Source organism: Schistocerca piceifrons, chromosome X (assembly GCF_021461385.2).
Source record: "Schistocerca piceifrons isolate TAMUIC-IGC-003096 chromosome X, iqSchPice1.1, whole genome shotgun sequence".
Lineage (NCBI taxonomy): Eukaryota > Metazoa > Arthropoda > Insecta > Orthoptera > Acrididae > Schistocerca > Schistocerca piceifrons.
The window spans coordinates 170,068,537-170,095,694 of record NC_060149.1 but is presented as its reverse complement, the minus strand read 5'-3'; the positions used below and the strand labels follow the sequence as shown (position 1 = coordinate 170,095,694).

Here is a 27,158-nt window from a genome sequence, read left to right as displayed (position 1 = left end):
AACATAGACATAAGGGCAAATAGAAAAAAAAAAATGGGATTCAAGTGGTTAATTCTTTGTACTCATTTAACTGCTCCCAAAGAAAAGCACACTAGACTAAATGTAGGTCTTGATAACATAAATAATAATATACAGAGAGACACTCTTGAATGTGATATTATAGAATTATAAATATCATATCATGCAAAGCTATGGCTGAAAATCGAAAATTCAGGTCTTGGTACTGCAGAAACACAAGATACATATAGAATTTTAGATGAATCTAATGTAAACAATATGATAAGTGAATTAAATGAAATGGGTTGGTCTCATCTAATGGATAGTAATAAAACAATTAATAAATGCTTTCCCATTTCCAGACAGAGATTAAGTGTGTAACAGAAAAGAGGTATCCCACTGGAACCAAAAGTATTGTAGTAATATTAGACATACACAACATCGCACCGACAAATGGTACACTCCACAACTTAACAAACTCAGGGCCCTACTAATCATTCTGAAATATAAGTCTCATAAAAGTATGCAGACATGTAAAAGTACATAAATATGAGAAAATTCCAGAGACCGCAAACTGAGATTGCTAAATGCAGTGCAGAGGTTGGGTATATTTTAAATTCTAAAAATAATTGTAAAGAAGCCTACAATTTTATGAAAATGGAAACCAAAAGAATGCAGAAATTTATACTTAATAATTCAGCCCATATAGTCCACGGACGTAATTCTGATGGGGGAGAAATCACATATGGGATTCCCCAAGGCTTGATCTTAGGTCCACTGCTGTTCCTCATATATGTAAACTATCTTCCATCTAATATTCAACAAGCAGAATTTTTTTTTCTTCAGATGACACTCATATTGTAATTATTCCAAGCGTAAATCCAGAAACAAAAGAAATGGTAAACAATGTTCTTAAAAATACCATTGAATAGTTTTCCACGAATGATTTCACCCTCAGTTTAAAAAAGACACAACATATTCAGTTCTGCACATCCAGGGGAACTACAGCAATGATAAGTGTACCCACATGGTGAGGAAATAATAAATGGGCTAGAAACTTCAAAATTCTTAGGGGTCCGTGTTGATGGCAGTTTACATTGAAAAAAGCTCATTTTGGAACTCCTAAAACAACTTTAGTCCAGCCACATTTGCACTTAGAATCATTGAAAATCTTGGGGAGAGACAAATCAGTGAGTTGACATATTTTGCATATTTTCATTCAGGAATGTCATATGGAATAATGTTCTGGGGTAACTCGCCTTTAAGAAAGAAAATCTCCATTGCACAAAAACGTGCTGTAAGAATAATATGTGGTGCTTACCCACAATCATCTTGTACACATCTGTTTAAGAGTTGGGCATTCTGACAACTGCTTCACAGTATGTGCAGTCCCTCAATTAGTTTGTAATAAATAATCCACTACAGTTCAAAAGGAACAATGATGTACACAATTAAATTACCGGAAAAAAATGACATCCATTACTCCATGTTAAGGTTGTCTTTAGCACAAAAAGGGGTGCACAATGCTGCAACAAAAATGCTTGATCGCTTACCCAGTGATATAAAATGTCTGACAGACAGCAAAGTAAAATTTGAAAACAAACTGTGAAAGTTTCTCTTTGACAACTCTTTGTATTCCGTATTATTGTCATGTGTAAAAAGTGGTGGATAGGAATTACTAACTCAGATCTGTATATCTCTTTTCTTTTTGTATAAATGAATAAAAAAAGACACTTAGAAATGCTGAGAATGTAACCATATGTATAAATCAATTTGCGACATGAATGTAAAATGACTCATTCCACATCATTACATTTTATCATGAAAAATGAGCAATGGAACATTAACTAACTAACATGTCACAATGGTCAGAAAGCTAGAATACTATGATATTGATGATAATCTTATTTTGGCAATAGGCTACAGCTTGCATACATAAATAAGCAGAGATCGACAATACTCCCAATAAAAAGAGGAATATCCCAAGGCCTTGTCCATGGACCTTTCCTGTTCATTGTCTACAGTAATGACTTTTCAAATTATGCATCATATAAGACTGTAATATATACTGATGATATGACACTAATGTCTGCAAGAGGGAATTTGTAGCATGTACTTAAAAAACAACATAGAAATGATGCAAATGACTAGTCACTGGGATCAAGCCAGTCACTAGTGTATTAAGCAGACAAAAACAGAAGAAATAATTTTTGATCTCAAGATAACTAAAAATTAAAATAAAGCTGTGAAATTATTTGGACAGATCTACACACACCCCACACCATTACAGAGCCTCCACCAGCTTGAACAGTCCCCTGCTGACATGCAGGGTCTATGGATTCATGAGGGGGAGAATACATCAATTACTTGTGCAGAAAAGTAGTACATGCATTTTTTATTTTATAAATTAATAAAAAATATGAACAAACAGTTATTACCCCAATAATACATTGTGTTCTTCAATTCCCATCTGCCATATAGAATATAGCTCTGGGGTAATGCCATAAGAGCTAAATGTACACAGAAGAGCCAAAGAAACTGGTACGCCTAACTCATATCATGTAAGGGCCCTGCGAGCACGTAGAAGTGCCACAGCATGACGTGGCATGGACTTGACTAATGTCTGAAGTAGTGCTGGAGGATACTGACACCATGAATCCTGCAGGACTGTCCATAAATACATGAGTATGAGTGGGTGGAGATCTCTTCTGAACAGCACGTTGCAAGGCATCCAAGATATGCTCAATAATGTTTATGTCTGGGGAGTTTGGAGGCCAGCGGAAGTGTTTAAACTCAGAAGAGTGTTCCTGGAGCCGCTCTGTAGGAATTCTGGATGTGTGGGCTGTTGCATTGTCATGCTGGAATTGCCCAAGTCCATTGGGATGCACAATGGACATGAATGGATGCAGGTGTTCAGACAGGATGCTTACATACGAGTCACCTGCCAGAGTCATATCTAGACATATCAGGGGTCCCATATCACTCCAACTGCACACACCCCACTCCATCTGCACACACCCCACACCATTACAGAGCCTCCACCAGCTTGAACAGTCCCCTGCTGACATGCAGGTCTATGGATTCATGAGATTGTCTCCATACCTGTCCATGTCCATCTGCTCGGTACAGTCACTACAGTCACTACAGTCCAACAGGCCCAGGCGAGACGTAAAACTTTGTGTCATGCAGTCATCTTTGGTACACGAGTGGGTTTTCAGCTCCGAAAGCCCATATCTTGATAATAAAGTTTGCTTTGTAAAACATCTGCTCACTGTTTTTCAGCAATTTGGACTTATAAAACAGATAATTTAACTTCAGATGACTGAGGAGGGTAGTGCAGTTGTTAAGACACTGATTGTTAGTTCAGAAGAAACACACTTAAAAGTCCATATCTGGGTATCCAGGTTTTGATTTTTTGTGGCTTCCACAAACTGCTTCAACTGAGTGGCAGTTTAGTACTTTCAACAAGGGAATGAAAAACTTGATCTAGTATAACTTGAGCTCGTGATCCTCCTCCTTGATATACATGCACCGTGAAAGTCTAATATCCCTTCATCAAGACTATGTTACTAGGCTGTGCCCTTGTTCATTTTGGAGATGAAATGTCTCTCTGAAAGATGTTTCCCCCTTGCCTCCCCATACCTGTGACTAACATATCTACATATCAGTGGTCCCTCTAGTACTTTCTTGCTGTCGGTCCTGATAATATTGATTCATTGGCATATTTACTTCATAGCAACCACTAGAGTCGTAATTTTGGCAAATGAAGGTGACATGTTTCCACTTAGGCTATATGTTTATGAAGACTTCATCTTAATAAATTTATATCCTAAATGTAAACATGCCACCTTCATTCAGCATTTTTACTATTTTACAAAAAAAAAAAGTTTTGAGAATCACAGACAAAGAAACATGAAAATTGAAAATTTAATAAGTGCAACCCAAGCTGGTTTGGCTAGGTGAGAAAGAGATATGGTGAGAGATGATATGGGGTGAAGTTGAGAAGTTAGTAGTATGAATTTTTCACAAATTCCAAGCAGTTATGATACATCAAATAATCATGAAAATTAACAGCAGTAAGGAATTTGTTATAGTCCAAATAAAAAGCATAATTTCTGGAGTGAATCTTTCACCCTGTAGCAGTATGTGCGCGGTTTTGATACTTCCCAGCAGATTAAAATTTTTTGTCAGACCATTACATGAACAGGGAACCATACCTTTCACAAACAATACCTTTACTGTCTGAGGTATCTTGGCGTGACTCACATTCTGCCTGTAAAGGTTTACTTTCACCAGTACCTCTCTCTCCTTTCTTCCAGGAGTGCTAGTCCTGTAAGGTATGCAGGGGACTTTAGTGAAGTTTGGAATGTAGGGGAGAGGTAATGGTGGAAGTAAGGCATTAAGGGCAGGTTGTAAGTCATGCCTGGATACCTCAGTTGTTAAGAGGATTGCCCATAAAAGGCAAGATTCAATTTTCGAGTCCTGGTCCAGCACACATTTTTAATCTGACCATATGTTTCAGACAGACATAATGTTTGGAGATTTAAAGGAAATGGAAACACTAGCATCATTCTGTTGAAAAATAAGCAAATAACTTCAAAATAAAATTAAATAATACAATAATACAAAACAGGATAGAAAAGAAACTCTTATTGTTACAAGTAGTTATCCATTACTAACAGCTCCATTGGGTTTACATCAGTGTTTCAACTATGGTAGAGAAAAAATAAGTGCTACTGTCTTTAATTCTTTGGTATTGTAAAGAATGTAAACATGCTAAGCTTTAAGAGACAATTTCTCCATTATGTAGTTTCGAAATTATTAAATCATTGATACACTTAATATTATTCTACATTTTGATATGAGATCAAAATATTAAGTGAACCTTAATTTGTGCGTAATAGATTCTATTCCATAAATAGATGCAGAGTAAACTGAGATAAATATTGTGGTTGCTAGTAACTCTTAAAATTCAGCAACAAAACAATACTTTTAATATCTTTTTGAATCTATAAACACGACAGCAAATTTTTGAATAAACAGGAAGTTCTTCAGTTATTATAGAGATACCCCCTCTGTAACCATTGTAATTAATTACATACTCATAATTACATACTCTGAGAGAGGAGTAGATCGGTCACGTTTACCTACAGACGGGTACATTGTTGCGAACAGCTGAAAAGCAGTATTAGCAGTTGAACATCAATATAAACAAATGTAACTTATTGTGCATAAATAGGTGAAAGGACCCACTACTATTTGACTACATGGTTGGTAATTAATTACATGAAATGGCTGCAGTTGCTAAATATCTAGAGTGGGTGCCTGTAGTGATTTGAAATGGAAAAGAGTAAAAAACTAGTTGCAACAAAATTAGATATCAGATTGAAATCCATTGCAAGAATTCTGTTGCAATGTAATTCACCTACAGATGATGTAGATGACAAACAACCTTTTTGACCAATTCTTGAGCATTGATCAACATTCTGTGACCCGATGTAGGATATGTGGAGATTGGTTGGTTAGTTATTTGCAACAGTAAATGTGCTCTCTCATTGTGATGAAGACCATCTCACTTGGTTTACAAATATAAGGCATTCTGTAATTGAAAAATATGCCTACATGAGGACCATTTACATGATTGGCTTTAACATTACTTTGAGTTTGAAGTCAATTCACATTTTACTTGTCTAATAGCGACGATATGAGAATGGTAGCTGTAGTACAATTATGAGATTTATAATTTAAAATGGCAATCAGCCATAAGAATTATTTCAAAAAGTTTATTTAGATCAAATAATTACGAATTTTGGGTTTATTACAAATCCATGTATAGATGGTTCCTACAGGTTTCATCGCTTTCGTGATGGGGTTTCATTTTTGGCTTATTGTTGGTGTTATGCACTAAAATAAACAAAAGAGTTTTTCATTCAGAATTCATTAAGCTTATGAGACGGATTGCTTCCACCCCCCACCCCAATCAAAGACAATTTTTACTGTGCCCATATATTCCATCAGTTTTCCTGCCACTCCAACATCTTTGAAACTTTTTTTTTGCTTCTTTGATTTTTTTTTTAATATTTAAGACATATAACACAAATCCACAACAAACTTGTTGCACAGAAATATACACCTCATAAGTTTTTGTTACTTTTCATGTTTTAACAACTTTAAAATCATTCCATGTATGGTTCCATTTACAAAAAGGAGGGAAAAAACATCTCTCATAAGCTTACCAAATTTTTAACAAAAACATTTGTTTATTTTAGCACACAAAACAAATAATAACCAAAAAATGAGGCTGGGGCAGGGAAGCAAAGAAACCTGTTTATTTTAGCGTACAAAACAAATAACCACAAAATGAGGCTGAGACAGGGAAGCTAAGAGACCTGTAAGAGCCATCTGAAGATAGATTTGTAATAAATCTGAAACTGATAATGGCTTGATCTAAATAAACTTTTTTAACCAGCTGTGACATAGTCGTGTTTATGAACAGTGATCCAATACTGTCAAATGTTTTTTATTCCAGTCTTTTCTCAGCTGTCATATAGACATTTATCTTTCATAGGTAATTTATAGGTTGCTACAGGCAACGTATTACGTATATTAATTTTTGACCGTAAATTCAACATAAAAGGTCAGACCTATTATCTTCATATATTTCCTTTTAATAATTTTATATGGGTGACTGTATTCGTCTTTTACTGTATCACAATTGGTTTCTATGTTAGTTATCAATATTTAAAAGTCTACAACATGTATTTTACCTAATGTGTTTTTATCAGATTATGTTTTTTGCGCGCAGTGGTTAGCACACTGGACTCGCATTCGGGAGGACGACGGTTCAATCCCGTCTCCAGCCATCCTGATTTAGGTTTTCCGTGATTTCCCTAAATCGCTTCAGGCAAATGCCGGGATGGTTCCTTTGAAAGGGCACGGCCGATTTCCTTCCCAATCCTTCCCTAACCCGAGCATGAGCTCCGTCTCTAATGACCTCGTAGTCGACGGGACGTTAAACACTAACCACCACCACCACCACAATGTTTTTTGCATAAATGATGACTACGTCTAAGCCCACAGTAGCGACATCTAGGTAGGATGTAGGCAAACAGATTTCTGGTAGCTACTGTACTTCAGTAGCCAGTAGTAATAATGACTGTGTGGATGGTGTGGCATACTCTACACCTTATTTTAGATCTATGTGACGATGCTATGCTGGCTATATTTGTATGTTTTGATGATGCCATTATGGCCTTATCACATTAGGACATGGTGTAGAAAAGGTACGTTTTTCTGTATTTTATCTGTACATTTCCCTGGTTGTATGATAGTATATTGTTATACCCGTTGCTGTATTGTGTTGAAAGACACACTGCTCATTAGGTGTATATATTTGTATATGGTATATCTGAGGATGGTCGTCACGGACTGAAACCGGTCATCGTCAAAAGAATTGATATTGTGATCAAAGACTGGAATAAAAAACATTAAACTTTTTAAGCTATATTTGAAAATGGTTCTTGTTTTAAATTATAAAGATAATTCTTGTTTTGCCTTAGACTATATACAGAATGGCCAGGCTTGGCAGTGTGCATCAAGATAGGAGGAAGGTAAAAGGTTAATAAGAATGTGGTTTATTCAGAGAGGGTACATGGGTCCATGTAGAAATGTGTGTACATTTTCATCCTACTTTCGTGCAAACATTGGTACAAAACTGATGAAAGAAACATCTGCTGCCAGGTTGACTGCCATTGACACTGGTGGTGAAACTACAGGGACTTGTGAATTTGAATCAGTTGCTACAGTGGAATTTGTGTGTCCCTTTTCATCCCCACCAGACACTACTGTAGCCATAACCGCCCATTTCAAATTTTCCTTGAACTGTTGGTTCTCCTACTAAAGAGTTGCAATTTGCTGCTGTAACTGCTCTAACTACTCCATATTTGTCTCATTCTCAACAGTTGCTGCCAATATTTCCCTCTGTGGTTGAAGAACTTTCACTACATCTTTCCCGTGGGTTCTAGTCTTTAACCATTCTTTGTCTCCACCTACATTCTAAAAATTTGCCACCTTTCACACCAAGAGTAAAGTAATAAAATAAATGGAATAGTGCCACACTTCAGTTAAACAAGGCAACAAATCACTAATAATAATAATAATAATAATAATAATAGTTAGCAAATATTGTCAAACAGACTCTGCTTCAATGAAAGTGGAGATATCCAGGCTTCATCTTGTGGCTCTATTAACCTGTAAGTACAGCTAAGTTTCAAAATAGGTATTCTCAATTCTTCTTATTCCATTTTCTAGCCCAGCAATTATCATGACAGTCTGGAATAAAAGCATTTCAATACTTACAGTCGACATCTTTGGATTGTATAGCATAGTGGTAACCAATCCCATGATCCTCCACTGTGACGAACAGGCTGGCAAGCAGCTATCCAGTCAGTCAGATACCCGCATACACAAGGTGTGCCACACATACACTGTGTTGTATCTGGTCAGTCTGAATGGATAGCAACGTGTTACCCCTCCAGCTGCACCCAGACATGCAGAAACAAGAAATTTTTTACTGCCTGTCAGCGTGCACACTGGCACTTGTGAGATCATGAAATCAGAGGAAATATGAAACAGTAGGGCACCAGGGCTGTTCAGCAGGCTTGTGCACCAGAAGAAAGCAGTGGGTTCTGCACGAATATACTTTTCTGGATGTCTTTTTAGCCATGAATTGGCTAAATGGTTACAGATTGGATCCCACTTGTGCACATCAGTGTATCGAATGGCCAAGCTACACAGTGGGCATCAGGGTAGGACGAGGTTGTTGTTGTTGTGGTCTTCAGTCCTGAGACTGGTTTGATGCAGCTCTCCATGCTAATCTATCCTGTGCAAGCTCCTTCATCTCCCAGTACCTACTGCAACCTACATCCTTCTGAATCTGCTTAGTGTATTCATCTCTTGGTCTCCCTCTACGATTTTTACCCTCCACGCTGCCCTCCAATGCTAAATTTGTGATCCCTTGATGCCTCAAAACATGTCCTACCAACCGATCCCTTCTTCTGGATGGGGTTGTAGGGTTAAAAAGAATGCATGCTTAACACACAAGTGGTTTATTCAGAGACGGAGGCACGGGCCCTTTATAGAAGGAGGTATATCGACAGACTTTGGTCTCTTGATGTCAGGATTTGGGATCAGTCCACTTCAGGTCAAGGCCAGGAACAGAGAAGTCGAACAGCCTCCTGTGCCTGCTAATAGATAAACTTCACACGATTTTATTGTGAAGAGTTGATTGGTTGTCCATGTAGCATAGTACCATCAGCACTAACACTGCAGCAACATCAGTGGTGGTACAGCATATGGGCCCCACTTCCTCCCTTCATGTGAGTGGAAAGGTGGTGTAGTACACCAGCCATACTTGGTCATAAATGCTCAAAGTTAGAAAGAGGATTGCAGCACCACCAGTCACAGGTGAGCACTGGTGTTGTGCTTTATCAAATATAACATAGCCATCACAATGTTGCGAAGCAGTCCACCCAGCTACTATGTGGAAATAGTTAATGCAGGTGTACTCAAGCAGTGAGGTGTCACAATCCTTTCCACACCATCAGCCTCCAAAGTGTTTAAAGCACAGGCTAAACACATGCAGTGCAGAAGAGTATCTCTCTTCAAGCCACATGTTCTAAAATCAGTTCTCTCAGCACCACAGTTCTACCAATGCGGCGACCACCGTATTGGATGCTAATTGAGTACCACTGTTCTGGTCAGCAGTCTTCTAACACTGTGGGGAGGTGAGACGAGGATCGTACCGCTGACACATGAGACACTGCGGAGCATCCCCCCAGAGGGTCCACACCTCTTTTGTGGATACGTGCGTAGCAAGCATGGGACCCCGAGCTAATGTGGCCCTCCTTCCTTTCCGGGCTGCATACCTTCCTTTTCCGCATCCTCCCCCATCCCCCATCTGGCCCCCCCTCCTTCCCCCCCACCTCCGCCTCTTTCCTTCCCTTTCTCCCCCTCTGGGAGTTTTGTGCCTACGTCCAGAGACGGACACTCGAAAATGTAACACATAATTCGCTTTCTCTACTTGCTAGTCTTCGTCCTTCCTTTGTCCTTCTCTTTTCCTTACCTCTTCTCTTAACCCTTTTCTCCGCTGTGGCATTTGAGGCCTCTCTCCTTTCTTTCCCTTTCTCTGCTTTTCTCTTTCTCTTTTTTCCTGCCTGTGCGTGTCTGAAGGGTGACCCACGCATTTCCATGAGTAGCCAGTGACGGGGTAACGCGTAATTCCGAACCCCGGGTAGACAGGTAGGACACGTACGTACCCCCTGGTAACGGCCAGGCCCAGGGAGGGGTGATTACCCGAGCTGATACCTTCTGAAAGTGCCAATTGGTCCCTCCGTCCGTTTCTCGGGAGGTGTGACCTGAGGTGTGAACAATCACATAAGGCGGGAGTGCCCTCAGAGAGGGCCCCCACAAGGGAGGAGCGTGCCATCGGAGATGCCGGTAATCATGGGGGATACTTCCGCAATGGTTTCTTCATCTTCTACTATGTCTGCTCACAAGTGTAAGTTCCATGAGTCTCAGCCACAGACAGTTCTTCCATCGTTGCCACAGTTCCTGGTTGATTCTCGGTCTGACGAAGGTCACAACCCCTCCACAATCAACCCTTTCATTATTCAGGAAGGTCCTGTAAAGTCTTGTTCCAGATTATGAAATGGCACCTTGTTGTTAGAAACAGTCAGTGCCCTCCAGGCACAAAAATTGCTGCGTACTTCACTGCTACACACCTTCCCTGTCCAGGTGGAAGCGCACCGCAATTTAAATTCCTCACGTGGGGTCGTTTATACACGCTCCCTCAACGGATTGTCCGATGAGGAAACTCAACACTACCTGTCTGACCAGGGCGTAACGGCTGTTCATAGAGTTATGAAAAGGGTTGACACGAACATCGTTCCTACCCGTACTGTCTTCTGGACATTTGACAGAGTTCAACCCCCATCGAACATAAAAGCGGGCTATGAGATAATTTCCATTCGCCCTTACAACCCAAACCCTACGCGTTGCTATCGGTGTCAGCGGTTCAGTCATACCAGCCAGTCCTGTTCCAATCCGGCCAAATGTGTTACGTGTGGCAAGGATGCCCATGAGGGTGCTTGTCCACCTCCATCGCCTCGTTGCATCAACTGTATGGTTGAGCACGCTGCTTCCTCTGAAGATTGACCCATTTTTAAAGACGAAAAGCTCGTTCAGGAAATCAGAGTGAAGGAAAGGTGTCAACCTTTGCTGCTCGAAAATTATTCGCCAGTTGAAAGCCCACTGTGCCTCAGACAGGTAAATACAGCACTATCCTTGCCTCTCCTCGGCCAACAAAAGAGGCAGCCACACAGACGTGTGATCTCATCTTTAAGTGCCACAGTTGTCAGATCGGCCAGTGCAAAGATCGCCCGTTCAACCTCCCCACTCTCGCCTGCTCACTCTATGGCTCACCCTTCATCGGGTTCTGCTAAATCTCGATCCCAGAAGTCAGACACCCAGACTTCCAAAAAAGAGCCTACTCGTGAAGATTTTTTACATACCCCAACTTCACAACCATCAGTTCCTCCTTCATCTAAACGTCCTGTTTCCAAGAAGGCTAAAAACCCAGTTCCTCTCCTTCTCCGCCACGGCGTGTCCCATCAACAGCACCACCTGACGGTAGCCGCCCTCGGCCGTCTTCTGTGTCGCCGAGGCGCACTGCTGGCGGCCGATCACTGGTGGCAGGAGCTGCTCCTGAACAACCTATGGATCAGGATCTCCTGCCTTCGACTGAATGCTGTTCCACGCTGTCGGTCGAAAGCTCTGAGCAGTCGTTGAGTTGAGGGCAACTTTGGTCACATTCTTCCATTTTCTGTCCACCCTATGTCAATTATCCATTGGAATATCTGCAGCATTTGAACCAATCAGGATGAATTATCGATCCTCTTACGATCCTACTCGCCGGTCATCTTCTGTCTCCAGGAAAGAAAGCTGCGTCCCCATGACCGCTTTGTTTTGCCCCATTTTCAGTCAGTCCGATTTGATCTCCCCTCTGTTGAAGGCACTCCAGCACATGGAGGACTCATGATTCTTCTCCATGATACTCTCCATTATCACCCAATACCCTTAAACACTTCCTCCAAGCTGTCGCTGTCCGTCTTTCCCTTTCTGGATACACCTTCTCTCTTTGTACTGTATACATTCCATCATCCACACCAATGGCATGAGCTGATCTCCTTCATCTTCTTGGTCAGCTTCCGCCCCCCTATTTGCTGGTTGGGGACTTCAATGCCCACCACCCGCTTTGGGGATCTCCACATCCTTGTCCGCGTGGCTCACTATTGATAGACGTCTTCCACCAAGCAGATCTTGTTTGCCTCAACACTGGGGACCCTACATTTTTGTCTGCCTCCACGACAAATTTCTCTCATTTGGACCTTTCGGTCGGTACTGTTCCGCTAGCTCGGCGCTTTGAATGGTTCGCCCTTGCTGATACACACTCGAGTGACCACTTTCCATGTGTCCTTCGATTGCAGCCACAACTGCCATATATGCGCCCGCGACACTGGAAGTTTGCCCAAGCCGATTGGACACTTTTTTCGTCTCTAGTGACATTCAATAACCGTCACTTTCCTAGCATCGACAATGAGGTCATTCATATTACAGACGTTATTCTTACAGCTGCGGAACGTTCAATACCTCGCACCTCCGAATTGCCCCGGCGCCCCCCAGTTCCTTGTTGGAACGAGGCATGCCGTGGCGCAATACGTGAGCGGTGACATGCTCTTCGCGTTTTCAGACACCATCCTACTTTGGCCAACTGTATCCGCTATAAGCAGTTCCATGCGCTATGCTGTCACATCATCCGTGGTAGCAAGAAGGCAAGCTGGGACTTCTTTACAAGCTCATTTAACACCTTCACTCCCTCCTCAGAAGTCTGGAGTCAGATTCGACATTTATCTGGCGTGTCTAGTTTCTCCCCAGTCTCTGGACTCACTGTCGTGTATGATACATTAGTGGACCCCGTCACAATTTCTAACTCATTGGGTCAACACTTTGCTGAGATTTCGAGCTCTTCAAATTACCCGCCAACATTTCTCCCGAAGAAACATGCAGCGGAAGTGCAACCTATTGCTTTCTCCTCTCAAAATCGCGAAAGCTGTAATACTGTTTTCTCCATGCGGGAATTCCAACATGCTCTCTCTTCTTCTCGCTCCTCTGCCCCAGGACCGGATGGTATCCACATCCGAATGTTGCTGCATTTATCATACCATAGTCTGCGTTACCTCCTTCGCCTTTATAATCGAATTTGGGCCAACAGTACTTTTCCCAGACGATGGCATTCCTGTTCCGAAACCTGGAAAGGACAAACATCTCCCCTCTAGCTATCGCCCCATTTCTTTCATGAGTAGTGTATGTAAGGTTTTGGAGCGTATGGTGAATTACCGTTTAGCTTGGTGGCTGGAGTCCCGCAGTCTTTTAACACCTGCCAAATGCGGTTTCCGAAAGCATCATTCTGCAGTTGACCATCTTGTTGCTCTTTCCACTTATATCATGAACAATTTTCTCCGGAAACGCCAAACAGTAGCAATATTTTTTGATCTTGAGGGAGCATACGATACCTGTTGGAGGACAGGCATTCTCCACGCACTGTTCTCTTGGGGCTTTTGAGGTCGGCTGCCCCTTTTTCTTTGCGAATTTATGGCAGAGTGCACATTAGCAGTGCGGGTGAACACTACTCTCTCCCGTACTTTCTCCCAAGAAAACGGGGTACCCCAGGGCTCCGTGCTAAGTGTTGTACTGTTTGCCATTGCCATAAATCCAATTATGGATTGTCTCCTTCCTGATGTCTCAGGCTCCCTCTTTGTGGACAATTTTGCGATCTTCTACAGCTTTCAACGGACCAGCCTTCTGGAACAACGTCTTCAAGGATGTCTCTATCGCCTCCACTGTTGGAGCATCGAAACAGGCTTCCGCTTTTCTCCCAGTAAGACCGTTTGTGTTAATTTTTGGTGTCGTATGGAGTTTCTTCAATCTTCCTTACATCTAGGACCTGACAACCTTCCGTTTTCGGACGTCACTAAATTCTTGGGTCTTATGTTTGACAGAAAACTGTGCTGGTCCTCCCACGTTTCCTGTGTTTCGGCTCGCTGTCTGCAATCCCTCAACACCCTCCGTGTCGTGAATGGTACCTCCTGGGGAGCGGACCGAGTGGTCCTTCTCCGCCTCTATCACGCCTTAGTGTGCTCGAAATTGGACTATGTAAGCATAGTTTACTCCTCTGTTTGGCCGTCTATTCTTCGGCGTCTCGACTGTATCCACCGCCGTGGATTACGTTTAGTGTCTGGAGGTTTTTACACCAGCCCTGTGGAAAGCCTTTATGCTGAGACTGCTGAACCTCCGCTGTCCAATCAGCAAGCTGTCCTTCTGAGTCGTTATGCTAGCCATCTGTCTTCCATGCCTGCAAATCTGGCCCATGACATTTTTTTCGACACCTCCTTGGATTTAGGGTATGCAGGCCGCCCTTCCTCCTTCTACCACCGGGAATCCGCTTCCGTCAACTGCTCCATTCTCTTTCCTTCCGCTTTCCTAAAACTTTCTTGACAACTTGGGGTACAGCACCGCCTTGGCTCCATCCCCGCTCCTGCCTGCTCCGTGACCTTTGTCAGTTTCCCAAGGATGGTACCCCTTCACTCGTATATCGTCGGGCATTTGCTGCTCTATGTGCACAAATGAAGGAAGCCACATTTATTTACACTGATGGCTCAAAAACATCGTTTGGTGTAGGGAGTGCCTATATTGTTGGCGACACCCCAAATCAATTTCGGCTTCCCGACCAGTGTTCGGTTTATACTGCGGAGCTTTACGCTGTTCTCCAGGCTGTCCAACACATCTGTCGCCATCAGTGGATACAGTATATTATCTGTTCAGATTCTCTCAGCTCTCTCCTCAGTCTCCAAGCTCTCTACCCTGTCCACCCTCGGGTCCACCGGATTCAGGACTGCCTCCACTTGCTCCACTTGGGGGGCGTCTCTGTGGCGTTCCTCTGGATCCCAGGACACGTTAGTTTCTGTGGAAATGAGGTGGCCGATATAGCGGCCAAGGCTGCAGTCTCTCTTCTTCAGCCAGCTATTCGCAGGATTCCCTTCACCGATCTACAGAGTGTTTTATGTCGTCGTGTTTCTCTTTTATGGCACGCACATTGGTCGACACTTCCCAATAATAAATTGCGGTACGTGAAAGCTCTTCCCTGTGCTCGGACCTCTTCCTCCTGAACGCGTCGTCGGTAGGAGGTAATTTTAACTAGACTCCGGATAGGGCACTGTCTTTTTAGCCATTGACATCTTTTAAGTGGCGATCCTCCCCCACTCTGTCCCCGCTGCTCTCAGCTGTGGATAGTAAGACATCTTTTACTTGAGTGCCCCTATTTTACTCCGTTACGCGCCCGTATACAGCTGTCGCCTGATATATCTTCCATTTTAGCAGATGACACGCGCTCAGCCGATCGCGTTCTCGAGTTTATTAGTGCCAGTGAGATGACGTCAGTCATTTGAAGCTCTTTTTGGGGACAACCAACCCCGTTTTATAGTGGTTTTTTAAGCTTTCCTTCTGTTTTTAGTTTCTCCAATTTTTTGAGGTTCGTTCCCATTGCTGCTGGTTTGCAATTTCGTTTTTTTACCTTTTCCTAAGTCACAGACCGGGCACTAATGACCGTAGCAGTTTTGGGCCCTAAATCCATAAAAAAAAAAACTGCGTAGCATGAAGAAATGCTGCTGGCAGGGGAGGAGACTGAATCATGAAGTCCATGGACGGTCGACGCCGTGCTCTGTCAGCAGTCCTGAGTGTCAACAAGACCCCGAGTCAGCTAAATTCCCCAGCCAAGTCAACACAATTCTGTACCGGGTTGTAGCAAGATGCATTCGTAAAGAGCAATAAGTATTTGCAGATTGATTCCCTGGTGGTGCCTAGCATCCGTCCAATATACCAAGCTGCCGACACTATTACAATTGGAAGACGTCGAGACTGTTACAGTTTTGTTATTATTTATACATTGTGCAACTATTCAAATCACTTGGTAAATGAGACAGATATCAAGCAAGAGAACAAAGTGTTAAAGCAATGCTGACTTCAGTTGAGTATGAAGTACTTGAAGAATCTTGTGGATTCTCTTGAGTCTGTTACCAAGGTTAGATGTTGATATTAGTGTGATGATTTGTTTGCTGTCCCTATGATTGGTTTTTTAATTGTGCTGTGTTGCAAATAAAATTGTTCAGTCCTTCAGTAAAAGTCACCTCAGCATCAGCACAAAGAAAACATTGGTGTTAGAAAATTTTCAATAAGTACACTTAGTACTGTAAGTAGCACATTGATACCCATGTGCTAAGGACGACTTATCATGCATTGGTCTCCTCCACTATAAACTGAGTGAGGTGGCACAGTGGCTAGCATACTGGACTCTCATTCAGGAGGATGATGGTTGAAACCCGCATCAGGCCATCCACATTTAGGTTTCTTGTAATTTCCCTAAATCATTTCAGGCAAATGCTGAGATGGTTCCTTTGAAACTGCACTGCTGATTTCCTTCCCATCCTTCCGTAATCCGAGCTTCTGCTCCACCTCTAATGACCTCATTGTTGACAGGACATTAAATGCTAATCTCCTCCTCCAGTATAAACTATGGGATTGAAGTACAGGGCTCCATAACACAAGCAAACCTTTACATGCTATTAAAGTTGCAGAAGAAAGCTGTTAGAATAATTTATGGCATAAAATCAAGAGACTCATGTTGTGATGTATTTCCTAAAGCTGGAATATTAACCATTACAAATAATGTGTATCTTTAAATCGATCATGGTGACACAAACACTTAAACAAAATGTGAACTTTGATGTACACAACTGCAATAGTAGGAAAAAATAGCAGTTCATCTCATAAACCACAGAATTGCAGTGATTGAAAGAAACCCACTGTATGCAGAAGTGAGGCTTGCCCACCAATGTGTTGCCAAGTTCATTCACATGTCTCCCTACTGCAAAATTTAAAGCCAACCTAAAAAGAATATTGATTGCCAATCCACATTATGCATTAGATGAGTAGGAATAAAGAAAATTTTTATATTGGCTTCAGATATGTATGTTAGTTAATACAATCACTTAAAATTCTACCTCTACGTCTATACACCACAAGCCACCTTGCAGTGTGTGGCAGAGGGTACTTGAAAATTAAGTTTTTCTTTTATTCACTTCTTAAATAGATAGTCTAAAATAAGTTATAGTTGATAAGCTGAAATGTTTTGTGTGTTCAAACCAAGCTTCTCATAAAGCAAACTACTAAGTAAACATGGCTAACTATATCACTGTATGTTGTAAAATGTATCTAAATACATACGGGATATCCCTCCTAAGAGTTTCAGGCATCTTTTTTTCTGGTGTTTTGTTGATATTTTCAGTTTAGTTTTTGCAGTGTGTAGCTGGAGTCAGCCCAAACAAATATCGTTCATCACATCTTTCATTCGACACCCATTGTTGAAGGAAAGTGTGGGTTTGCTTCCCATTATGAACAAAATTATTTTTAAAGCTGAATTTTATTAGCTCATTTGATAAAGTGGTCCCATATTAGTCTAATGTGATATTTGTTATATATATATATATATATATATATATATATATATATATATATATATATATATATATATATATATATATATATATTTTCACAAGGACAGTGAAACAAAAAGTAACCAGTACTCCAACAGCAACAGTGCCACCCTGTCCCTGTCAGTACATATCCATAAAACAAATATTGCACTCAACTAATTTGGAACAGCTCTATCAAAAGGGCACAAAAAAATCCACTTTAAGAATAATTTTGTTTGTTAAGGGAACAAACCAACACTTTCCATTGATAGTGGGCATCAGGAGGAGGAGGTGATAAGCAGAATTTGTCTGGGATGACACCAGCTAAATGTCGCAAAAATGGAATTGCAAATATCTGCCTAAACACCAGAGAAAGCATGCCTGACAACTCTTAAGAGGGATAGCCAGTATATTCATTTATTATAAACTGACAGATGATTAATGAAGTAGTACTTGTTGCCGTTATTATGTATGACCAATGCTGTCAGTGCCCTAGAAACTTAAATCATTTAAAATACAAAAAGGGAAAAACATGGTGTTAATTCTTTTTGTAGTCTTAAGTGCATATTGTTTTCCTTTATAGGCCCAGAAGTTCTCAAAAGTTACACAGAAGAAAGAGGGAGAGATGTTTGTGCTGTTTTTGAAGATGATGTGCAGAAGTCATCTGCTCCATCTGTGGTCCTTAGTGGGCCAGAATTAGCTAGTATGATGAAAGTTGGAACCAGAGTGGTTAGAGGAGTTGATTGGAAATGGGGTGACCAGGTATAACTGTTAATAATTAAATGTTCATACAGTTGTACATCTTCAACAATATGTGACTGTAGGCTTTTACAGCCAGAGCTCATTTCAGTAAAATCCTTCTGGATGTGTGACCACATCAAGATGTGATAAACTACTGACATTTCAGCTACAATTGCTGGCAGCCTTTATCAGGGTGACTACTTATAGTTTGTGGTTATGGCAACAAGGGACAAGGTCAAGAGGACCCAGGAAAAACAGCTGAGGCAAATTGCCCAGGTACTATATGTATCAGGCATTAGTGACAAGATGGACAAAATTTATACACCAAGAGGAAATAAATAATATTCTGTGGGAATAAATAAATAAGAGACTTCATGGGTTCCACTGAAGACTGCAAAATAGGCTTCACACACCAGGAGTCCACAGGCTTACCTGTGATTGTAAATTGGTCTGTAGTGACAAGATGGGACACCGTATCAACACATGCGTTGCAGAGCACAAGCAATATAATACAGCTTGTTGAGCATACTAAGCTGATGATGGCAGAACATGGAGGAAAGTGTGGAAAGTCCATACATTTTAGCTACTTACCACTTAGAGAAAATCTCAGTCACCACCAGCTAATTTATAGGGTGCAAAAGAACTTTGTATACAAAATTTTAGTGCGTTTGCAGGAGACAAAAATGGCACAGGTGCACAATTTTGATGCTGGAGGTGCATGAAGGTTTTGATGCTAGTGATGTTCAGAGATTTTGTTCAAACTGCCACGTGATGACTGTTGTTTTAGGGATGTTGCTGAAAATGTCATCTGCTTACATTAATGCACAATTGGCATCTGCATGCTAATGATTATCAAACATACTCTAAACAGCCATGTGATCATGAATAATTGTTGCAGCTTTGGCCAAACTGGCACATAGCTCATCTGGAGAGAGAGAGAGAGAGAGAGAGAGAGAGAGAGAGAGAGAGAGAGAGAGAGAGAGTGTGTGTGTGTGTGTGTGTGTGTGTGTGTGTGTGTGTGTGTGCGCGCGAGTGAGTGGGTGCGCGCGCGCGCGCACACACACACACACACACACACACACACACACACACACACACACATTCAAATCTCTAAAACAGTATTGATCACATGGAAGTTTGGATACTATCTATGAACGTCACTAGTGTTGAAACCTTCGTGGACCTCTAGTAGGGAAATGATGCTCCTTAGACATTTTTTTCACATAAAAAAGTGTTCCTTTTCATCTCCTCTAAACACACAAAAATTTTGTATACATAAGTATACTCTATAACAAAATGCCGTCAAATGAAAACTGAACACCCACCACAACAGGACCATGGAATGGTTCCATTCAAAAGTAATCACTGTATGCATTAAGACATTTATTCCACTGGGACATGAGACGATCAATTCCTGTTTTGTAGAATGTGGTCAACTGCTGACAGATCCACAACTGCACCCACTCTAGCTCTTCCTCATCCGATTGAAACTGATGTCCACGCATGTCTTTATCCTGTCGCCAAGGATGTGAAACTCTCATGGTGAAACATCCAGGCTGTACAGAGGACGTTGCAGTGTTTCTGAATCAAATTGCTGAAGCATAGCCTTTGTCTGATTGTCAGTGTGGGGGCAGGCATTATCATGCAATGGGGTAACTCCATCTGACAGAATTCCTTGGCATTTTGACTTAATGGAGCAGCGCAGTTTCTGCAAAGCACTGTGCATTGTTTGTTGTTCCACACTCAAGGAACTCGAAAAGCAGAAGACCCCTGCAGTCGAAATAGGTCACTCTTTTACTGGAACTTGTGTGAACAGCATTGGAATTCTTTGGTGGGGGAGATGTGGAATGTCAGAATGCTGTGGGTTGGAATTATACTGTTGGACAATGACACCCACTCCCATGCTGCCAATCAGATGAAGGCTACACTTCAGCGATTGGGTTGGGAAACACGGCAACATTCTTTGTATGGCATAGATATTTCAACATGTGATTTTAAAATCTTTGCTGACCTGAGAAAGACACACATGGAAGTTGATTTCAGTCAGATAAGGTGGTGCAAGAGTTGGTGTGGTTGTGGATCTGTCAGCAGTCGACCGTGTCTATAAAAAAGAAATTGATTGTCTCATATCCTAGTGGGAAAAATGTGTTAGCGCTTCTCATGATTACTTTTGAATGGAGCCATTCCATACACTTATTGTGGTGGGTGTTCAGCTTCCATTTGACTGAAATATTATTAGCAATAAGCATATCATAACCCTGGCCACTGATCCTTACCAACAAGAACGTAGACAACAACTGCTACTGTCAGTGACAGAAGACCCATTTCAATGCACACTGTATCACAGAATGCCCAGTCATTTTCAGCTAGAGTGATAGAGATCCAATAGAGCACATGGTTAAACATAATAATGTTTCAAAAAATTGCGGGATTGCAGGGGATGAAATTCAGACCAGCTGTAGCATAAATGTGAAATAAAGTCTCTACAGCACTTAGCAGGTGAAATGAAACACCAGAATACTTTAGTTTGGAAAACTTTTATTGGCAAAATGGTAGACTACAATCAAATACTGTAAACTGAATCAGTGGCTTCAACTTTAGAGTAGTGGCTGTAGAAACTTTATTTCACATTTCCAGATGTAGGTTCCTCATACCAAAATGTTCCAAATTTTATCATCTACAATCACTCTAATTTTTAAAACATATTCTGTTACATCCTGTACATAAAACAATAAAATGTAAATCACAAGTATTCACCCTGATGAATGCTGCCAGCAATAGTAGTTGAAATGCCAGTATTTTTATTGCACCATGACACTTCTTTTTTTTTTTTCCAACAATAATTGTGTTACAGCATATACAGGTGAAACACTGTGATTCAATGAAGCTCACTGTTGGACTGATAGGTGTGTCTCATTGCGTACTCATTCTATGAACATATTCCTGTATCCTGATGGTGTAAATTTTCTCATTCTCTCCAGTTGTCCCACCCAATCATGATGCACACAAAGTCTGCCTATAAGCAGAATTATGCTTTTTACTGTGCACTGAGTCATGTCATTACACAGATGATGTGTGTTGCACTGAAACTATGATTGAAACCCATATTAGTACATACTTAGGGTCAGTATTCTGTGTACTTCTGTTTTTAGATTGGCAATTCAGAATCTTTTCCAGTTGTCTTTCACAAGATTTTGTTAATGTTTGCCATAGTTGTCTTTGGTAAAGACTGTCCCCATTGGCCACTGTTTACTTCCACATGTTTATCTCTCTTCTGAAATGAATAGTGATCTGTTGGCATGGATATTGTATTTATCACCTCCTCCCAAACTTGTTATAGTTTGACTCTACCTGTTTATTTCATATTTCTTCCTTGTCTTTAATACTGACTTACTGAATGTTTTTCTCTTTTAGTAACTTTTTCTCTTTTGGTAACTAAGCTTTAACTGTATCACAGCTTTGGTTCTATTCCATCATTGACTGTTCTATTCCACCTTCACAGCTTAAATATCTCATAATCAGTAGATTTTATCATATAGAGGTTTTTTTTTTTATACCACTGGACAAAATATTAGTCACTTCCTTAAAAGAGCACACTGGTCTCTTTGGAGCACTGTTGATGGCGTGGAGCTGGTACGATGTGGTCATGTGACCTTTAATGGCTGACGTAAGTCATGGTAGTGAAGTGATACATAAGTGCTGGTTGGTTGTATGGAACTGGCACAGTAAGTTGGGTGGATGTGGGGACGTGACAGAATGATAGGAAGGAGATATCGTGTTTGAGCTTGACTGTGACCATACTTGAATGAAGTTGCCTGATTTGTTGGTGTGCGAATGCTGACTGTCAAACATTTCTATAAGAAATAATGTCCCACATGCAGCCAAATAACGTGATTTAGGAACACTTGTCTGAAGGGGATCCTTATCAACAAGAACGTAGACAACAACTGCTGCTGTCAGTGACAGAAGACCCATTTCAATGAGCTGCTGAGTGAAATTTGCAAAAGGAGCCACATGTGATGAACATTGGAAGTTGGGTATCTCACAAAAGACCATTGCTCTCATTGTCAGATAACGCTGCATGTCCACAATGGGCCAAACAACCCTGAAACTGACCAGCAGCTGACTCTAGGCAAGCAGTATGGTCCATCAGCTCACAATTTTGATTCTTTTCAAATCATGTGAGGCACTGAGTGCACTGATGGCATAATGAGGCATTTTAACTAGCAGTGAGTTGGGATGTACGGGGTGTCCGAAAAGTCTTTCCCTGATTACATAAATTGATACCTCAGGCTAGAAGTAAGATACAAATATGAAACTGGTGTCTAATTGTTTACAAACTATCAAAGCTTTTTTCACACATCAGTAAACTTCCACATGCGCACCCTTGGTAGCATGTAGCACATCTAGGTGATATTCAATTTCTGTCCACACATTAGCCAACATCACTGGAGGGATCGATTCAACGACTGTGGTCATCCGTTGCCGCAGGGTTTCAAGATCTGGTACACGTGTTCGGTAGACCTCGTCCTTGACATAACCCCATAAAAAGAAGTCTAATGGGGTTATGTCGCGAGAGCGTGGAGGCCAAACTGTTTGCCCATCACGAACAATCCATCGCCCAGGAAAGGTCATATCGAGATAGCCACGGACGTCCAAACCCCAATGAGGCGGTGCACCGTCTTGCTGAAACAAGACATCGGGGTGATACTGAAGCAGCTGAGGAACAGCATACAATTGCAACATGTCCAGATACACAGCAGATGTGATGGTAGCCTCAGCGAAGAAGAATGGCCCGATAATTCAATCGTGCAATAGCGCGCACCAAACCTTCACCTTTGGACTGCCTCTGGTGCACTCCATGACCTCGCCAGGGTGCTGTGAACCCCAAATGTGCACATTATGGTGATTCACTACTCCACTGACAAAAAAGGTCGCTTCGTCAGAAAAGGCAATTCGTCTGAGATAACCATCATCGTCCTCAATACGTGATAGCATTTCGACCACAAAGTCATATCAACGTGTACTGTCATTGGGCAACAAGGCCTGAACAATTTGCACTTTGTATGCACAAAACAATAAACGTTTGTGTAAAATGTTATGGAGAGAGCTTTTTGGCATCTGTAATTCACGTGAGGATCTGCGCACAGATTTCTTCGGACTTCGCAGAAAAGACTGCCTTACAGCTTCCACCCTGTCTGCTGAGGTTCTTGGTCGACCAGACCTCGGAAGGTCAGCAACCGATCCTGTGTTCTTGAACTTCTCATACCAGGCTTTAATGCTCTTGACATCAGGTGGATTCCTTCCAAATGTTGTCTGGAAGTGTCTCTGTACTGTGGTTGGTGATTGTGTCTCATGGTACCACAGGACACACTGTGCCTTCTCCTGATTAGTTAACATGGCTTCTTGGGCACTGCACCTCATCCACTACGTACGTACTGCGAACCTAAAACAGAAAAAAAAACTTTGATAGTTGTAAACAATTTGACACAAGTTTCATATTTGTATCTTGCTTCTAGCCTGAGTTATCAATTTATGTAATCAGAGAAAGACTTTTCGGACGCCCTGTAGTTCAGGTCAGAGATGGTTCTGTGATGTTTTGGGGGCCATTTTTTGTTCTGCGACTAGGGTCGGCTCATTCAGATTGCCAGGGTGTTTGTTTCAGCATCTCCTCTTCTACATCTTCGTGCTGAGAATGTTGTGGGGACTCCCATTGTCCAATATGACAGCAGACACATACACAGGGTTGTACGGACCCATTCTCAGTCTGACGAATGCTTGGGCACCCTATTGCAACTTGACTGGTCTGCCGAGTCACCCGATCTTAATCTCGTAGAAAACTCTGGCACTGTTTGGAACAGTGTATGTAACATAACAATTGGCATCTCTGTAATTTGGTAAATCTACAGGATCTACTCATCAGTGTGTGGCTTCAGTTGGACTTGACATACCTGGAAAAAAAGAAAAAAAAATGCAGATGCTCTTGAAAGTGACTAATTTTTGGTCTTGTGTGCTTATAGTTACTTTTAAAATATAATTTTTCAGCCAAACTGTGACTGTTACACAGTATACTTGTTACTATGCGTATCTCTATAGCTGCTTCAAATGTATCTCTGCCTGCTTGTGGGAAGCATATTTGTCCCTATCACATTGTTTGTATCACCCCATCTCAGAACTCTACATTGTCTGTCATTGGTTTCTGCATTCTTTTATGTTATTTTACTCAAATATCATCGCTTGGATAAAAATTAAAAAAAAGAGAAATACTGGAATAAAATTCATACCCTTTTTTTCAAGAATCGTTGATGTTATCTCCATTAACCATTACTTCTGGGACCAGGGGATGGTCAAAATGATAAAAAGGTCAGATAATTGGTGGAGAATGAAACAAGTTATTTACTGAGCTCAGAATGATGTAAAAAATGAAAAATAAGCAAATAATTACATATGTAATAAAGAGAAAGGAAAGAGAACATTTTAAACCCTGAAAATATATTTAAAAAAGTGTAAAATATTTTCTGTTTTACTTTCTTAAACTTTGACTTTTTTGCTGCATCATGCCTCTTCCTTGCCCACAATATGCTCATAGCTGTAGTGGTTGCCTGTTGTTCCACATATTTGAGAGCAGACTTGAACACATCCTTTGCTGCAGAGTGCCTGATCTTTTTGCGTTCTTTCTTTTCCTCATCATCTAACTCTTCTCACTCAAAAGTATACTGTTGCAAAACAAGACCAACAAAACAATCATCTTCAAATTCTTCTTTGGTAACAGCATCAACACCAACTTCTGTTAGCCGTTCTTCTACACCCGCAGGCCGGATATCATTCTGAAGAGTTTGCAAAGCAGTGACCAAATCTGCAATGTCTGACTCATTAGTTTCTGGAAGTTCTTGTTCTTGGTTTAGGCTAGAAGAAACCTTCTTCCATGATTTTTGTGGAGTGGTGTTCTTAAATTCTTCCCAGGCTTGAGCAACTGTGCAAATTGCATCTTTTATGGTGAACCTTTTCATTGCTTAAAAAGCATCACACCCTCCTCTGTTTACCCTAACAAAGTGTTGACATACATCCTTCTATAATGTCCTTTTATCCAGTCAGTAACACCCTGACCCATTGGTTAGGTTATTGAAGTCTGGTGTGGTGTGGTGGCTTGGATGGGGGGATGGGGGGGGGAGGGGGGGGGGGGGGGTTAGTGGCAGCAAAAACATAGTTTTATGTCACCTTGAAGTTCAGACTTAGTGGGGTGGGCTTGGCTGTTGTGTAGCAATATAAGTTCACAGGTTGGTAGGTTCTTGGATTTTGAGTATTTTTTAAGAGTCAGAACAAATGCATCAAATCCATTCGTTAAAGAAATGACCATTCATCCAAGCGCTTGCTTGAGCTTTGTAATAAACCTTTAACTGCTGAAAATGTATGTTTATGAAGGCTCTTGGTTTCTTAGATTTGCTAATTACAAACATTGGTTTATGGTCACCACTTGCATTCCTGCATGTTCCAGTGGTCAGATTGTCCTTTGCTAGTGCCATGCCTGTTGCTGTTTCACTCTTTGAGGCAAGGCTTTTTTGAGGGAGCATTTTATAGTTTAGCCCAGTCTCATCTTTGTTGTAGTCAGATACCAGTTTCTTTTCTGACCCTTTTTTTTAAAGTTAACTCCCTACCTGCAACATCATCAGCAAAAGCTTTCACCTGAAATAGCCACTTGCCAAACACCATGATGATTTTTCCGCTGGTGAAGCCAACCTTCAGTTGGTTGTAATTCGTGACATGAGTAAAATCAATTGATAATGCTGGTGTGCTGTTCGGCGTGGAGCACAGATGGCTTTTCAGACACATGGTCAGATAACCCTAGGAGTCGGCAATCAAATTCATGTGAGAAAAGTCTAATGTGGGTTGTCTTGGACTCGTGTTTCTTGATCACTGTCAATAATTTGAGGATGTACTTTAACAAATTGTGTGACAGCAGATTAAAACTGCATGCCAGAATGTAACTGGACCTGGGTTCTTACTTGTTGTGTGAAGTGATCTTGCTCACTGAGCTTACTAGTCCTACATCCACAGCTTCAGTTCTGTCAGTATCTTGCTCTTGCTTTTCAAGCCCTGCAGATACTCTCCTACTCACATTGGTGGTTGAATATTCCCAGAACAAAGACTACTACTGGTAATGACTTCATTTCCAGAGTTAATCTTTCTTTCTACATTGGAGTGTTCTGACTGTCCACTAAATCCTTGAAAATGTAAACATAAAATTGAAGTGCTATACTGAAAAAATGTCGTTTGAATGTCAGTGTCCAATAGCTCACTGAAACAGCTCTGAGCCCCAACACTGTTGTGCAAATTATTTACTCAAATTTTAATTAGTAACACACAATCACGGACCACAGTGAAAATTTGGATTTTTCTGAAGTGTGACTGCATTAACTTCTAGGGAGTAACCATTCACTCATCACATTTTCCCAAATTATTCAGTAGAAAATTGCAATTTCCATTCAAAAATGAAGGCTGGGATTTGTGTAATTAAGTTCACAACTCACAGAGGTTTGAGTTTCACAAACTTTTTAGATTTATTTTCCTTGTGACCCATAGCAACATGTTTAATAAACTTCCAAGGATGGCTGTGTATCCTAAGCAAGAATGTAAATAACCAGGCAGTATCTCAGCTAGGTCCTCACTCACTCCAAAACCTCGAAAAATCCTAAGTCCACCTTGCTTCAGAGTCAAGTTAAAGGTCTCAGATACTAACTGGTAAAAATCACAAGTCCAAATCCACACTCTAAATCT

General features: G+C 41.1%; 1 protein-coding gene across 1 annotated transcript in view; it reads left to right on the top strand.

Moving 5' to 3' along the window:
- The window catches only part of LOC124723043 (E3 ubiquitin-protein ligase HERC2), an 819,840-nt gene that overhangs the window by 333,996 nt on the left and 458,686 nt on the right, over positions 1-27,158 (top strand). The window contains exon 35 of the mRNA XM_047248222.1: positions 18,226-18,404. Coding sequence (XP_047104178.1) covers positions 18,226-18,404 — 179 coding nt within the window. The remainder of the gene's footprint in view (positions 1-18,225; positions 18,405-27,158) is intronic.